This window comes from Cetorhinus maximus, chromosome 11 (assembly GCF_964194155.1).
Source record: "Cetorhinus maximus chromosome 11, sCetMax3.hap1.1, whole genome shotgun sequence".
Lineage (NCBI taxonomy): Eukaryota > Metazoa > Chordata > Chondrichthyes > Lamniformes > Cetorhinidae > Cetorhinus > Cetorhinus maximus.
The window spans coordinates 4,094,177-4,110,559 of record NC_135889.1 but is presented as its reverse complement, the minus strand read 5'-3'; the positions used below and the strand labels follow the sequence as shown (position 1 = coordinate 4,110,559).

At 47.5% G+C, this 16,383-nt stretch overlaps 1 protein-coding gene across 1 annotated transcript in view; it reads right to left on the bottom strand.

Moving 5' to 3' along the window:
- Window positions 1–16,383, bottom strand: part of ahr1b (aryl hydrocarbon receptor 1b) — a 176,066-nt gene that overhangs the window by 9,357 nt on the left and 150,326 nt on the right. The window contains exons 8-9 of the mRNA XM_078551418.1: window positions 14,441–14,550; window positions 1,237–1,378 (exon numbers count right to left, since the gene is read on the bottom strand). Coding sequence (XP_078407544.1) covers window positions 1,237–1,378; window positions 14,441–14,550 — 252 coding nt within the window. The remainder of the gene's footprint in view (window positions 1–1,236; window positions 1,379–14,440; window positions 14,551–16,383) is intronic.

Below are 16,383 nucleotides of genomic sequence, written 5' to 3'. Positions count from 1 at the left end.
CTGACAGGGGTCGGAGAAGGGAAACCCCAATCGGAGTGGCGAGGCTGGGCTAAGCCTCATGAGCCCACCCACATGTGGATAGGAAACTGGAGAATTCCCTCTCCCAGTGTGCCAGAGGGACAGAGAAATCTCCCAACTCACCTGACCAAAGGTGAGGGGAAGGTTTTGTAAGCCAGTGTCTGACAGTCTCTGCGAATGTCTTGCGTTTTTTCAGACTTAGCATCCACTCACCTGACCTGTCTATGGGGAGGATTTTCGGTTCGGTGTGCGGGCGTAGGCCTCGAGCGCCAACACGCAAAATGGTGCGCGGTGAAGTCGGGCGTGTGTCCCGGCGTCACCGCCAGTCATTCCGATCTTCCGTTTAGCAGGTGCACACCAGAATCGGCTGCGCGCCCGCCAAACTGTCAAAGGCCTGTTAAGGCCATTAATAAACTAATTAAAGGTATTGACAGGGTTGCCTGTACCACCTTAAGGGTTGTCGGGCAGAGGAAGAGCCCAGGCGGCCTTCGCATTTTTCATGTAACCTCATCCACGGGCGGGATGAGGTTTTGTGAAGGGTTTCTAACATTAATAAATATTTTTGGAACGTTTGAAAAACATGTCCCGGCTCATGTGACGCTGTCACATGAGGGGACGTGTGTAAATGATTTTTTAGCCTCTTTATTTAAAATTCACATTATGAAATTAATCTCCCTGAGACAGCTCCGTGCCTCAGGGAGATTTCTGCGCACATGGGCAAAAGAGCACAGGCCCCGACTCTACCTCCTTCCCCCGCCCCCCCGCCCGCACAGGTAGTGCTGAGCGCTTCTGGGCGCGTGTCATGCTGGGCAATGGTGGCACGTAGCCAATCGTGGGCGACGATCAGCTCCGTGCCCGCTCCCGACCGGCCTGCCGGACCAGGGAGAAAATTCTCCCCTATATCTTTTAGCAACCTCTCAGTGTCCTCCCCGCAGCTTACCTTCCCACCTAGCTTGGCATCATTAGTAAACTTCGATACATATTCTCTGTCTCTTCATCTAAGTCATTAACAAAGATTGTAAATAGCTGAGGCCCCAGCACCAACCATCGCGGCACTACCTAGCGACTTGAAGAAGTTATGCCCGTTTATGCCCACTCTGCTTTCTAACCAACCCCCTATCCTTCAAGAACTGAAGGCCGAGGACCCAGCGCTGAAACGAAAATCAACAAAGGAATGATGACAGAGATGGGTTGAACAACCTAATGGCAGTAACTCACACTAGAGGCCTCTGCGTTGCTATGATATAATCTGGTTTTCCATTTTTATACACCAGCCTCGCGTTTGCTTGAACCCAGGCCCATCGGTTGTCTTTGGTGAGCAATCGGAAGACGGTCAGGCCGCTCTCTCCTGTTTTAATCACTGGAACAGAAACAAAAGCGGGGGTGAGCACAGGTGTTCTGCCCAAGTGGCCTCTAATGGACAGGGGTGTGGGGGAGGCTTACTGGAACGGTACCAGGGACCTCGAGCTCCAGTAATGTGGGGAAGACTGGAGACCCTGGAATTGTCCTCCCTTGAGCAGAGAAGGCTAGGAGGAGGTTTAATGGAGATGTTCAAATTTACGATCGAGTAAATTAAGAGAAACTGGTGGGCGAGTCAGGCTCAGGAGCAAGATACTCGGCAAAATAAGCAGAGGGGGAAATGAGGAGAATCTATTTGAGTTCGTTGTGATCGGGAATGTGCTGCTGGAAAGGGCAGTGGAGGCTGATTCAACAATAATTTTCAGAAAGAGTCTGTTTTCCTGCGTGCCTTTTCTGGACAAGTGTGGGAATGCACTTGGCTCGTAAGGTATAATTCCTTTTAGCAAATCCTTCCAATAGAAAAGTAATCGAAAGACCCTGAAACCTGATGACCGTTTTGAATACAACACTTTCACCGGTATTCGCCGTCTAAGTTGTCCTGGCCGCAGCCAATGTTATTCACCGAACAAGCCAAATCCCAGAGGGAAACTTGTCTTGCTGGTCATAACTTTTTTTTTTGTATTTTGAAAACGAGGGGAAAACTACTGACCCCAGAAACATAGAATCCCAGTAATACTTTTAAGATCTTAAAATGAGATTTATCCACAAGGTGAAAACAAAACTTAAGCACGCAAGATTAAAATTACACAGTCAAACAGCCTTACAAAACATTCCTCCCAAAAAAAACCCACTTGGTCAGGACACACAAGTAAACTACTTGGCAACAGCTCCCTTATAGATTTTTAATCATAAAAATCCAGTAATATTACCCAAGGCAATAACTGCTACTACTTTAATAAAGTATACCACAGGGCTTCTCACTCTCTTCCACTCTACTGCAGGGCCGACAGAAGTTCAGAAACAGACTGCTTTCTGAAAATGAAAACATTTCTGGTTTGAAACTGGATTGCTGCTTCCAATTCACAACGTTTCTCAGCACAGAGCTGGTCTCAGGACATCTCCTCCATATGGGACAACACAACTCAACTAAACATCTTTCCTTAAATATCCTTTTCCCCTTTGATCTTAGACTCCATTGTTCTAAGCACCTCTTTGAGCTCATTTTTTCCCCCCAAAATATAAAAATCTTTCATGTCTTCCTATTGCCTCCACCTTTGGGTAAAGTAAAATTGATTAACCTTTCCTTGTCTACCTATGAAACCTTTGTAAGTTGTAAAAGTCCCTCGTCACTTCTAAACTCCCCTTTGAAATTTAACAGCTGAAAAGTCAAGTTCTTACTTATCTTACAATGCAAATTTCAAACCCAATCTATTTACTCGGACATTCAACTGCACCATAGCCTCTCATTATAAATGCATGCATCTAGCTCCTTTACCTTTCACCTATCTGCACCCACAGACAAGCTGTCTTTACTAACCTTCCCCAAATTCAATTACACACACACACACACACACACACACACACAGCCTTCTCTACAGAATACCATAATATTACCAAAAATAATTTAAAAATAACATCCATCTTCACAAAGTGCCACGGCTCTATTTATTTGATGGTAGCAGTAATTCTGGACTAGATTTCATCCCTATATGGACATGCATTACTGTTGTAACTAAGCCTATCTCTCTGTCTATTCCCAATAGGCAACCACATCAGCCTAAAGTACACCTGGCTCAATGTGTGCATGAAATTCGGAGTTAAATTAAGGAAACACAGCCTGGTATCTATCTCCTGCCAACTGAACTCTGCCTCCTGTTCAGTTCAGGTGTTGAGTGATCAGTAGTTGGCAGACAAGGGGAGTAGTTCTCCACCACCGGCCACAGCACCCCCACCCCCACCCCCACCCTCACCCCCACCATCTCTTCTGAAAGCCTTGACCCATGTGGGGTACAGTTCATTTTGGATTCAGGCATTCTCTGGTGCCTCCCACATGGGTTATTATTCATATCTGACAGCTAGGCAGTGAGCTTTGCATCTGTTACATTTTGGGAGCCAGGGTGGGAAACTCTTGTCCTCACCAGAAAGCCACACATCCGTACACTGCAGCAAGGATCAGCAATTGTGATTTTGGAATGGGGGGAGGAGGGGGGTAAAAAATGTACTATAAGGGTCTGGCACATAAAGGGTTAGTGTACGACTGTGTACAGTACACCCCATTCAGTGATGTAAAAGAACATATGACCGGTACCTAGAAGTCGGTATAGTATATGACAGAGCAGTGTGTAGTAGCAAGCATGGAGACAGCTCCTAGCTTGAACATTTACTGTACCTATTTATATCTGTCAGGAAGATATAATATGTTATTGGAACTTATTGGAGAATAATGGTACCTGTGTGTGTGTGTGTTTGTGTGTGTGTGTGTGAGACTTAACTGAATTAAAGGCAGCTGGTCTGGAGGCTTTGATGTAAAAAAGATAAGCTAGGATTGAACAGTTAAGTAGGTAAACATGGGAAAATTTAGAATGTAAGGTGTAAAAGGACATTTGCATCTCTAAATAAACCAGGTTAGATTGTTTTCAAGGGAGGGGTGAAATGTGTCACCTAGCCAGGTGAAACAGTGGGCTGGATTTTTCTCTCATCGGGCAAGCGCACGCCCAACCCAAGCGAGAGTAAAATAGTGCGCGATGACGTCGGGCGAGTGTCCCGGCGCACTGGTATGATATTTCACTCAGCGGGCGCATGCAAGAGGCAGCAGCGCACCCGCCGACAATTAAGAGGCCTGTTAAGGCCGTTAATCAATTAATTAAATCGGATTTTTCGCTGCCCGTCCAACCGGTCGGTCAGCGGGTGGACAAAAAGGCCAAGCGGCCTTTGGGTTTTTTAATGAAATCTCGTCCATGGGCGGGATGAGGTTTCCAACAAGAGTTAAAAATAAAATTAAAATGTTTAAATCTCATTTATAACATGTCCCTGCTCATGTGGCAGAGTTACATGAGAGGACATGTTTACCTTAGTTTTTAAATCTTTATTTGTACTGTTCAAAATCTTCAGCTACCTGAGGCAGCTCCGTACCTTCAGGGAGCTTTCAGTGCGCATACCCGTCTGTACGCGCTAACTTCCGCGCTCGTCCTCCTCGCGCCCCCACCCCGGCAGCGCTCAGCATTGTAGCGTGTGATTCATGCTGGCTGGCTGTTAATTGGCCGGCCAGCATGAAATCGCAGTTGGGGCCTGATCGCAGGCGGTGGCTGGTTTCACAACAACTCCCGGGCCCGCCCACTGCACACGCCCGATGAGGGCAAAATTCAGCCCAGTGTGTTTATTTTTCCCAAAAGTTACTGGTAAAATTAGTACTATGATAATTTTTTATGATCAGGGAGGTAAAGTCCAAAGACATAGTGAAACAATGGGAATTTGTATTCAAAGGAGAAAATATGCATAAAGGAGTGAAGGCTGTGTCTAAAAGCAGGAATTTTAAGATCTAACAAGTGTGAAACACTTTCAGCACTTAACCGTCAAGCTGCTGTCTACAAAGAACTGAAGTTAAGGAAACTCACTTTGAATTGGATTGTTCAGGGTATCATGTTTCTTTGTCTTTAAAAAAAATGTGTTTTACTGTTGTCTTAACGGAGGTCTAACTAGGAGTCAGATTAGTTAGGGGATTTAGGCATTATTATAGTGGTGATTTGTAGACATATGTATGTGCTTAAAGTCATTTCTCTTATTAATACTTTAATCTAGTTTTGTAAAAACTATAGGGCTTGGTGATCTTATTACTACTGAATTCAAAGCCCGCATCTCGAAACATACAAATTGAAAAATTAGTTGTGGCAGTGGTCTCAAGTTCTCTCTGGGATCTGAACAGCTCAGCATTTACCATCAGCTGTACGATTACAATACCATAGAATCATAGGAGGTTTATGGCACAAAAAGAGGCCACTTGGCCCATCCCAAATTGCCCTTGAATTGAGCGTCTTGCTCGGCCATTTCAGAGGGCAGTTAAGAGCCAGCCACATTGTTGTGGGTCTGGAGTCACATGTAGGCCAGACCTGGTAAGGGCAGCAGATTTCCTTCCCTAAAGGGCATGAGTGAACCAGATGGGTTTTTACGACAATTGATGATAGTTTCATAGTCACCATTTCTGAGGCTAGCTTTACATCCCAGCTTTTATTAAGTTAATTAAAATTCCACCAGCTGCTGTGGTGGGATTTGAACCCGCGTCCTTACAGCATAAGCCTGGGCCTCATGATTAAAGCCAGTGACACTAGAGCTATACCACCGCCTCCCCCACAATCTGTCCAGAGTCCTAACACTGGAGGAATGCTGTTTGCATGTGTTTTTTCCATGTGTCTAAGAAAAGACAATTTAGCTTTACCCAACCCCCTTACACCAAGATAAAAGCAAAATACTGCGGGTGCTGGAAATCTGAAACAAAAACAAAAATACCTGGAAAAACTCAGCAGGTCTGACAGCATCGGCGGAGAGGAACACAGTTAACGCTTCGAGTCCGTATGACTCTTCATCAGAACTAAAGAAATATAGAAATGAGGTGAAATATAAGCTGGTTGAGGGGGTGGGACAGGTGGAGCTGGATAGAGGGCCAGTGATAGGTGGTGGCAAAGAAGAGATTGCCAAAGATGTCATAAACAAAAGGACAAAGGGGTGTTGACGGTGGTGATATTAGCTAAGGAACATGCTAATGGTGGCATTAAGGGTAGAAAGCAGGACGAGCGAGGTACAGATAGCCCTAGTGGGGGTGGGGTGGGGGGAAGGGATCGAAATGGGCTAAAAGGTGGAGATAAAACAATAGATTTAAAAATAGGTGGGAAAAGAAAAATATATTTTAAAAATATAAATTATTGGAAAAGGGGGGATCGGAAAGGGGGTGGGGACTGAGGAGCGAGTTCCTGATCTAAAATTGTTGAATTCAATATTCAGTCCGGAAGGCTGTAAAGTGCCTAGTCGGAAGATGAGGTGCTGTTCCTCCAGTTTGCGTTGAGCTTCACTGGAACAATGCAGCAGGCCAAGGACGGACATGTGGGCATGAGAGCAGGGTGGAGTGTTGAAATGGCAAGCGACAGGGAGGTCTGGGTCATGCTTGCGGACAGACCGAAGGTGTTCTGCAAAGCAGTCACCCAGTCTGCGTTTGGTCTCTCCAATGTAGAGGAAACCGCATCGGGAGCAGCGAATGCAGTAGACTAAATTGAGGGAAGTGCTAGTGAAATGCTGCTTCACTTGTTAGGAGTGTTTGGGCCCTTGCACCAATCTCATCTAGATTCAAATCCAAATCGCCGTTGAACTGAGTGGCCTGCTGGGCCATTTCAGAGGGCATTTAAGAGTCAACCACATTGCAGTGGGTCTGGAGTCACATGTAGGCCAGACCGGGTAAGGACGGCAGATTTCCTGACAGTATCACTGTCAGCCCTTAAAAAGCTCAGTCCCGTGGGAGCGGAGGGATGTGAATTTGTGCTGGTAAATCCGTGGTTAAAATCCCCTTCCAATTTCCAACAGCTCTGCTGGAAGTTTAGTTTGCTGTGATGGCAGAAGCCTGGGAAAAATGCTGCTGACTCTTCCTCAGCCTTGAGGAGGCACCTGGGGCTTGATATCTGGGAAGGTCGTTTCAATTCTACCGACGTGAGACATTTCCAGAAAAAAGAAACCTGAAGCGCCCGGCTGCTCTTAGCCAACGAGGCTCCTGGACGGAGAGCGAGCGGATTCAAAACATCATTTGCCCTTTGTGAAAAGGGAGAAAAACTCAACTCCGATTCCGCCCCATCCACTTGGCTATTACACAGTCCACAGTCCACAAACCTGTTTGCCGTCCAACCCTAATAAATCAGCCAAAGGGATTTACGGGAAGTCATTTGCTTTTTTTGGCAGGGGTTTTCCCAACCATCCTTCAGTTTCCAAGTTTTTCCCTCTTCGTCTCCTGTAACCCAAACAAAGCCTGTGAATTGCAGCTCCCTACCTGACTCTGAGTTAGGGAGTTAGCCCACTGGCCCTTTCACACTGAATTTTCATTGGGGGGGCGTAGACGCGGCCAGTGGAGGGCGATCCCGCAAATCCCTGTTCCCGGCCGCATGCTGATCTGCTGGCATGGTCCTACCTCCAGGCTACTTGAATTGAGGTCAGATTGGAAGGGGTGATGGCTAGCTGCCCGGCAGCAGCGGGTAGCCAGTTAGGCTTAATTGAAGTGCCCGCTGAGGGCACATGTTAAAAGCTGCCTGGGGCTTTCCAGATGGGTTTCTTCTGCTGAGGCTGAAATCTGGCCAATGAGCTGAGGCGGCCTCCCGGTAACAGAGTAGGGAGGGCGGGGTGGCGCCATCAATGCCCGATTGAATTTAGCACCCCTCCCCTTTGCAGCTGGGTTTGCTGGAAGGTCCCAGCCCTGGGCACGGACCATCCTGTGGAGGGATTCGCCTTCCAGGATGACACGCTGGCAACTCTGGTCACTCTTTATTTCTGGATGTATAAACATTCTTCAGAGCACGCCTCCATTGTGAGGCACCCCCTTGTTCTCCATCCTACACTGGCAGCTCCTACGTCTGACAGCGGGGCTGCCGATCTTTCAATGTTAGGTGGCCTCCCATTGCACCACCACCACCCCCCCACCTCCCCCCAAGACACAGCAGCCCATCCACCATCCTTAATTGGACAGGGAGGACGTCTCGTTCAAAATCAGCCTCTGGGTGCCTCTGCCAGCAGTTCCAGGTCCCCGGCCCACATTTTGCCCCAGCGCCAGGATCAGGAGCCTGGAATGAGAATGTCATTCTTGGTGACTGCGGTCCTGCTGTGTAAGCACAGCCCAAACTGACGGGAGGGAAGCCCCTTCGCTCTGTGGCTGTGGTAGTTTTAACGTGGAAGGAGCTGGGCACGGTCTCAACTCAGCCGTTGGTGTGATCGGGCCAGCCATATGAAATGGCATTCGTTTGGCATCAATGGGCAACCTGTTTCACTGACGCATGTGACACATAGGGAGATCTTCAATGTGGTTACAAGGAAAGTACGACACCAAAACAGGTCGGTCGGGTGAGCTTTTCCACGCTGGTGTTTCTGCCCCACGCGGGCTTCCTCCTACCCATACTCCATCTCACCCCCATCGCCATATCCTTCTATTCCTTTCTCCCTCGTGTGCTTATCCAGCTTCCCCTTAAATACACCCATACTGTAGACCTCAACCGCTCCCTGTGGTAATCAGTCCCACATTCTCACCGCTCTCTGAAGATATTTCTCCCGAATTACCTATTGGATTTATTAGTGATTCTCCTACATTTGTGATCCTTGGGCTTTAAACTTCCCTATGAAGTGGAAACACTCTCTGTGCCTATTCTATCAAGCCCCTTCATAACTTAAAAAAACTGCCACTCCACCCCCCCCAGCTTTCGCTTGTCCAGTGAAAAGAGCCCCAGCCTGTTCAATCTTTTCTGACAGCTGCAGCTTGGGTTTGACCACGTTACTGAAGTAAGGCAGGAGGAGCTTTACTCAGCCTCTACGCCATGCTCTCCCTGACCTTGGAGTGCCCATTTGAGTCGGGTAAAGGGAATTAAAGCTGGATTAAAACTGACAAAGCTCATTGCCGACGCTGGATTCACGATTAAGAAGAACAAATCTGCGCCCTAGCCCACATCCCAGGCCTGCACAGGATATATGGGGAAGGCAAAGAGTGGCGTAAAGTCCATTCAATCAAACAGTCTTATCCCTAATAACAACCTGCATTCACGTAGTGCCTCAAGACTTAGAAAAAACCTCCCATGATGCTTCAGAAAGGTGTGGTCACACAAAACAGGAGGTTGAGACAAAGCTATTAGAAGGGGTGACCAAAAACATAGTCAGAGATGGGTTTTAACAAGGCCCTGAAATGGAGAAGAGATAGCTGGAGAGGCAGAAGAATAAAGTTGGGGGGGGAAGTGAAGAGCATGGGGGTTGAAGGCTGAAGACATAGTCAGTAGTTGTAGGACAAAGGAGACCAGGAAATGCACAAAAGGCCAGAATCAGAGGGATAGGGAGCTCAGGGTGTTGTGATGGTGGAGGAGGCGACAGAGGTAGGGAACGGCGAGGCTATGAAGGGGTTTAAACCTCAGAATGGGAACGTTACTTCTGAGGCACTGGGAGCAGAGGGAGACAATGTAGGTTAGGGAGAAGAAGGGTGATAAGCGAATAAGTCTTGATGTGAGTTAGGATTTACAGCAGAGTTTTTGATGAGCTGAGATCTGGGGAGGTGGAGAATGGGAGGACAGCCAGGAGATCATTGCAACATTCAAGACTGGTGGTGGTAAAGGTGGATAAGACTTCCAACAGCGGATGGCCTGAGGCTGCAGCAGAGCTGGGCATGTTATGGAGCTGGGAGTAGTCCTCATGAGCAAAAGATTTGGGCTGGAAAGTCCAGTTTGGGAATGAACGGAATGCCAAGGTTGCTAACAGTCTGGTTCAACCCAAGACCGTGGGGGCTGGAATTGGCAGCAAGTGAGTTTGTGTCAACAGACAGGTGAGGTGAGAGTGACTGCCCTTGACATCAAGACAACATTCGACCGAGTGTGGCATTAAGGAGCCCTAGCAAAATTGAGAATCGGGGGCAACTCTCTGCTGGTTGGAGTCATACCTAGCACAAAGGAAGATGGTTGTGGTTGTTGGAGGTCAGTCATCTCAGTTCCAGTACATCACTGCAGGAGTTCCTCAGGGTAGTGTCCTAGGCCCAACCATCTTCAGCTGCTTCATCAATGACCTTCCTTCCATCATAAGGTCAGAAGTGGGGATGTTCGCTGATGATTGCACAATGTTCAATACCATTCGTGATTCCTCAGCTATTGAAGCAGTCCATGTCCAAATGCAACAAGACCTCGACAACATTCAGGCTTGGGCTGATCAGTGGCAAGAAACATTCGCGCCACACAAGTACCAGGCAATGATCATCTCCAACTAAGGAGAATGCAACCATCTCCCCTTCACATTCAATCACCGAATCCCCAATCATAAACATCCTGGGGGTTACCATTGACCAGAAACTGAACTGGCCCAGCCACATAAATACCGTGGCTACAAGAGCAGGTCAGATGCTGGGAATTCTGTGGCGAGTAACTCATCTCCTGACTCCCCAAAGCCTGTCCACCATCTACAAGGCACAAGTCAGGATTGTGATGGAATACTCCCCACTTGCCTGGGTGAGTGCAGCTCCAACAACACTCAAGAGGTCAGGACACCATCCAGGACAAAGGCTTCCAAGGACAAGCAGCCTGTGTGATCGCCATCCTTCCATTACCTTAAACATGCACACCCTCCACCACAACGCACAGTGACAGCAGCACGTACTATCTACAAGATGCACTGTAGCAACTTATCAAGCCTCCCTTGACAGCACCTTCCAAACCCGCAACCTCTACCACCCAGAAGGATAAGGGCAGCAGATGCATGGGAACACCACCACCTGGAAGTTCCCCTCCAAGCCAAACACCACCCTGACCTGGAAATACATCGCCTGGAAGTTAGAACTAGGAGGCAAAGTCTCAGGATAAGGGGTCGTCCACTTAGGACCGAGATGAGGAGAAATTTCTCCATTCAAATGGGTATGAACCTTTGGAATTCTCTACCCCAGAAAGGTGTGAATGCTGAGTCATTCAAGATATGAGATCAATAGACTTTTGGGTATTGTTACAATCCCAGCTGATGTTACTATTGGACAAGTCAGATCTCAGGGTGGCTTGATAGATCTTAACTTTTATTTTTTGTTTAGAAACATGGAGGGTGGCTACTGAACAGATGAAAGAATAAAACATTTATTAAACAAGAAAAGATGAACTATATTACAATACACCTTCACCCACAACTATACCTTTACATATCTATACAGATTCATAAGGATAACACAAGTTACAAAAGCTATCTTATACTCTAATGTCCACGGTGAGTACACAGTCCATGTAAACCAATAGGTGACCCGTGGTCAGACACACCACACTCTGAAACCAAGTGACAGATACCACCTCAAACAGATGCTATGGATCTCTCATCAACCCCACCCTCCCAGACGCTTGTCACACCATGGGCCAACTGGTCTCAATGAACTCCATTGTTCACACGGGGGTTTCCAATCTCCACTCTCAAAGAACACGCTTTGGAATCTTCTCCCAAATGACATTTTCTCTAGGATGCTTTCCACAAGGTCCATCTCCAGGGTTTCAATCTCTCCTTCCAATGTTCCTGTCCCCTGGATTGCCATGTGCATTCAAGCTTTGTGTTCCACACACTCACTCTCAGGTACTCAGCTGTGCTGACAGGACTCCACTGCTTCACAGTCCCATGGTAAGGAGTCACCAACCTTAGGCTGTCTCCTTAGGTCTTCTGGCTTCTTGCAAGCCTACTTTGCCTTGATTCTGCTCCCCGTAGCTTTTTCTTTTTAATTTGGAGCCTTTTCCTCTGCTCCTTACTTTAACTTCACTGAACAGGATCTGTTCCAGATTCCCTGTTCCCGTTCCTTGACTTAACTGATGTCTTGGGGCCTTTTCCTGTCCCAACTCCCTGGTTTTGGGACTTTCCGTTTTTCTTTTGGGACCTGCTCCCTGCAGCTCCCTTCCTTCCTGCTCTAACAGTTTCTGTGGAATCATCCTCCCAAATGATCTCAAACTGTTTTTCTGTTTCTCTCTGTCTCTGTGGGCCCCTTGTTGCTAGGCAACAGCATAGTGTTCCCTACTTTGTTTTAACCTCCCTAAGCCACTTCAAGGGTCATAAAACCTCATTAAAATTCAGGCATACAAACAAGCCCACAGGCTTGCAGGCAACATTCTCCCAGAGAAGAACCCTAAATGAAACTAGACCCAGGTTTCACCCTTTTAACCCACGAATAAAACGTGTAAATTAAACTTAAACTTAAAGCTATAGCTTATTCCTAACAATCACAAATACACATATAACTTACTTAAACTATCTCTAGTTCCTAACAGTACTTGAAGGATCAAATGGCCGACTGCAGCTCTTATTTCTTAAGTTATGTTCCTATGTCAGTGTGAGAGGAATGTTAGAGCGAGCTTGTTACACAGCGTTACAATTCGTCGTTAGGTATTGCTCGATTCGAGGGTGACGTCTCCTCAGGCCCGTGAGTTTCTGCCATGGGTCTTCATGTGACTGAACAGGCTGATTCTCCACCCACAGGTCTTTGGATACATGGGGAAGGATGTCCCATGAGGTAGTTGGATCCGGAGTGAAGAATTTGCTTCCTTTTCTTTCCTTCTCTGCTGCCGCTCTGTCTCATCATTAAGACGCTGTGACTCACAGTGAGATGCAGCTCGATGGACAAGTTGTCGCCATTTTGAACAATTAGCAGCAAGCTCCTCCCATTAATGTCAATGCTGCTGTGCTTGAAGGAGAGCTTCAGAGCATCTTTGAAGCATTTTCTTTTGTCCTCCCCTGGACCATTGGCCGTTTGAGAGCTGAGAAAACAGGATCTGGTAGGGGGAGACACTTTCTGGCTATCGGGCCAGTGTCCAGTCCGCCGAAGTTGATTTTGTAGGAGTTTTGCCTGAATGCTTGTAGAGCTGGATTCAAGAAGGACACTAGTATTTGTTCAATGGCCCTCCCCAATTGAATCTGGAGGATGTGGCGGAGACATTGCTGATGGAATTTCTCTAGCTCTATGTGTCGCTGATAACACAGTCCAGGCCTTGCTGCAGAAACCTGGTGATGACAACTGCTCTGTACATTTGGATTTTGATTTATTTGCGGAGGTGTCAAACACTTGCTGTCGTAGTTTGTCGAAAGTTGAGCTGATGCAGCTGACTTGGTGTTGGATCTCCTTCTCAGTGGTGGCCTTTCGAGGATGGGGTGGCTGCCAAGGTGTGGGAGGCGCTCCACATATTCCAGAGTCTCTCTCTTGTTGCCGAAACATAACTTATACATCAACCCACATTTGGTCATCCAAATATTCCACCCCACCCCCGACATATATGTCATAACCTACAGGGTTACGGACTAAGAGCTGGGAGGTGGGATTAAGCTGGATGGTTCTTTGTAGCGTGGACAGACGCAATGGGCTGAATGACATCCTTCTGGCCTGTAAATTCTCAAAAATGGGCGTAATTAAACATAAATCCCGGGTTGTACATTCAGCACAAACTTAATTTTTTCACAGCCGGTGTATGAGGCCCATGAAGGAAGTGTTACCCACAATGGTTTTGAACATTTCTGCATTATATCCTCACCCCACCCCCATGGGGCACGCATATAGAAGTTTTTTTTTATTGAACTGAGCCAATGCGCAAAATGTCTTCCCAAAGAATCGGCCACATGTAAAAGTCAGCACAGCTGTGAGGGGCCGAAAGGTCTCCTTCTGTGCTCTGATTCGATGGCCAAGATTCTACAGTCAGCGTGCAGGGGGCGGGCCTGACACACCGGTGTGTAAAGTGATGCGCGATGACGTCGGGCGTGTGTCCCGACATCATCGCGATGTTTCGTTCGGCGGGTGCGCCCCAGAGTCGGCTGTGCACCCGCCGATCATTGAAAGGCCTAAGAAGGCCATTCAGGAACTAATTAACGTCAAGGTTACACTGCCCGTCCAACCATAACGGTCGGCGGGGCCAGGCGAAAAGGCCAAGCGGCCTTTACGTCCTTTAGGAAACCTCATCCACGGGCGGGGCCGGGTTCCCCAAAGCTTTTATGAATGAAATAAAAAAGCTTTCCCGAAACATAAAGACACGACCCGTCTCCTGTGACACGGTCGCACGAGGGGGACGTGTTTCATGACATTTTTCTTGCATTTAATTATTTTTTTTCAAAAGCGCTTCCATCTCTCAGATAGACTGAGGCGCTCTTACACGTGCAGTTGGTGGGCGAAGGAGCCGCAGGACCCGACTCTCCGTCCTCCCCCCCCCAACCTGCCCGCACAGGTAGCGCTCCGCCACTCGCTTATTACGCTGGGGCCCGTCCGCGTAAAATGGCGGCGCGGAGCCGATCACGGCCGCCCAGCCCGCCCGACGCAGGAAACATTCGGGCCTGTCAGTTGGAGAAAGCGCTCAGGCACATAAGACAACACAACACGTGCACTGAAGACTGAGGTAGCATCGCGGCCTGGGGCACTTACTTCGGACGTGGTTTTCCGCGCAGTGCAGCATATCTGCGGCGTGGATAAACTGGTATCCAGTCCCTCGGGCTCGGAGCTCGGCCTCTGTGTACCCCAGGACGATCTTCCCCCTAAACACGAAGAGAAAAGGGTTAACGGTTGCAGGCGGGGACTGATGAAAGGGCACTGCACTGAAAAATAACCAGCTGCTTTGTCCCACTAGGACGCTGGGTTGCGAACATTTCCTCTGACGATGAGGAAAAATCCTCCAAAAATAATCCCACCCGGTCAAAGGCTTCAGAGGCAAACACTTATTTGGGGGTGTTGGGGGAGGGGGTGAAATGGGTGACAGCCTGTTCCTCCGTCAACGGGAGGTCTCTCACTAAATATCTGGTTCAGTTCTGTCCAGCACCACTGTGGTTTCGAGATGCTGTAATTTGCTCCGAATGTCCACGGACTTGATGGAGGGAAAGTCTTCAGGAGTTCAAGGCCCTGACTGCTATCCCACGAGTCCGGCCACCGTTCCCGTGGAAATGCGCGCTGGCATAAAACCTCGGGTATGAGCGTCACCTGGCGGCCTGTCTCTGCTGAAGCTCACCTGTGAAGAGTGACTACAGAATGAGGGTATCAGCAGACGGCTGATGGACGGAGTTGCCCTAAAGAGGGTCAGTGCCTTCGGCAACATGGAGAAGCCCCAACGAAGGAAAAAGAGGAGCTGATAAACGAGCAAGGGGGTTGCGCCTCATGTCAGGAAGGTGACTGTCGGCATCAATGAACTGGGTTGCTCTAGATCCCCTGCTTTAAGTTTACAAGCCGAAATTCTGAACAAACTAGTGGGTTTCTCCAGATGTGGAGATCCGTGTAGGATTTCACCAACGACAGCCGTTAAAAAAAAAAGAATGTTCTTTCCCTCCTACAATCTATAACTGCGACTTTACCAAATGGCGCTTGCTTATTTCCACCGATGAACTAGAATGTGGGGCATCGATTAGTGAAGCTGGCTACACATTAACTGGGCACCTGATAAAGATAGAGATAAAGATAAAGATGGTGCAGGCAGAGCACTGTATGAAAACACCTCACATTAACGAAGAAGCAATTTGCAAGAAACAGAATATAGGCTGCACGGAGAAAAACCCGATTCATTAATGATTCCTGTATAACAAACTGTAAAAGCAAATCAATCTTCTGTAACGTATAATTAATGACACCGTCTTCCCACATAAAATGCTATTACAAATAGTCCTTTGTCAGTACAGAGCTTGAGTATTGCTGAAAAGAGAGACATGCTGTCAAAGCTTTTCATCTTGCACTCACCAGGACACATTCACAAGAATGTCAAATTTCAAAGGGAACAACAATTTCTACTGCATGAGAAAAGGATGCTGATTGGTTGGCAACGTTGGCTGTGGTCAAGGCGTGGCCGCGGAGAATGCACCAGGGAACCTATTGTCTTGTTTAATTTGCTTTTGTTTAATTCAAAAAAAGGTGCAATGCCTGCACATGTTCCTTTTGCTTGCAGGGGACTGATCCCCGCGTATGAATATATGTAGCTTCTAGCAAACGTTAAGTGAGCCACATTGTGAGCCTGACTGATAATCTTAAATTGGTTGTTAGTGTAATTATTAGCACACTCAGGATTGTTCGGCAGGTGCTGTCCAATCGTGGAGTCACATCTAATGTCAGACATTATGATCTAAGTTTTGCAGGCTTGGGCTGGTTGAGTACGGACAGTACTCTGCCTATTGCAAACAGTCGAAGGGCTTTTGTCAAAAAGTTTTGGCAGCAGGTCTATTTTCCAACAATGCTCAAACACTATTATCCGAAAATGATATATCTGCACTCAAAAACTCAACTAAACTCCTAAGTAAAGTTGAACCACTATTAACAGATGAAAGTGCGTGATTGGAAGCTGGGATTGTATCCTGGAGTTTATATGACTGTTAGAAACGGCCAAGTTTCAT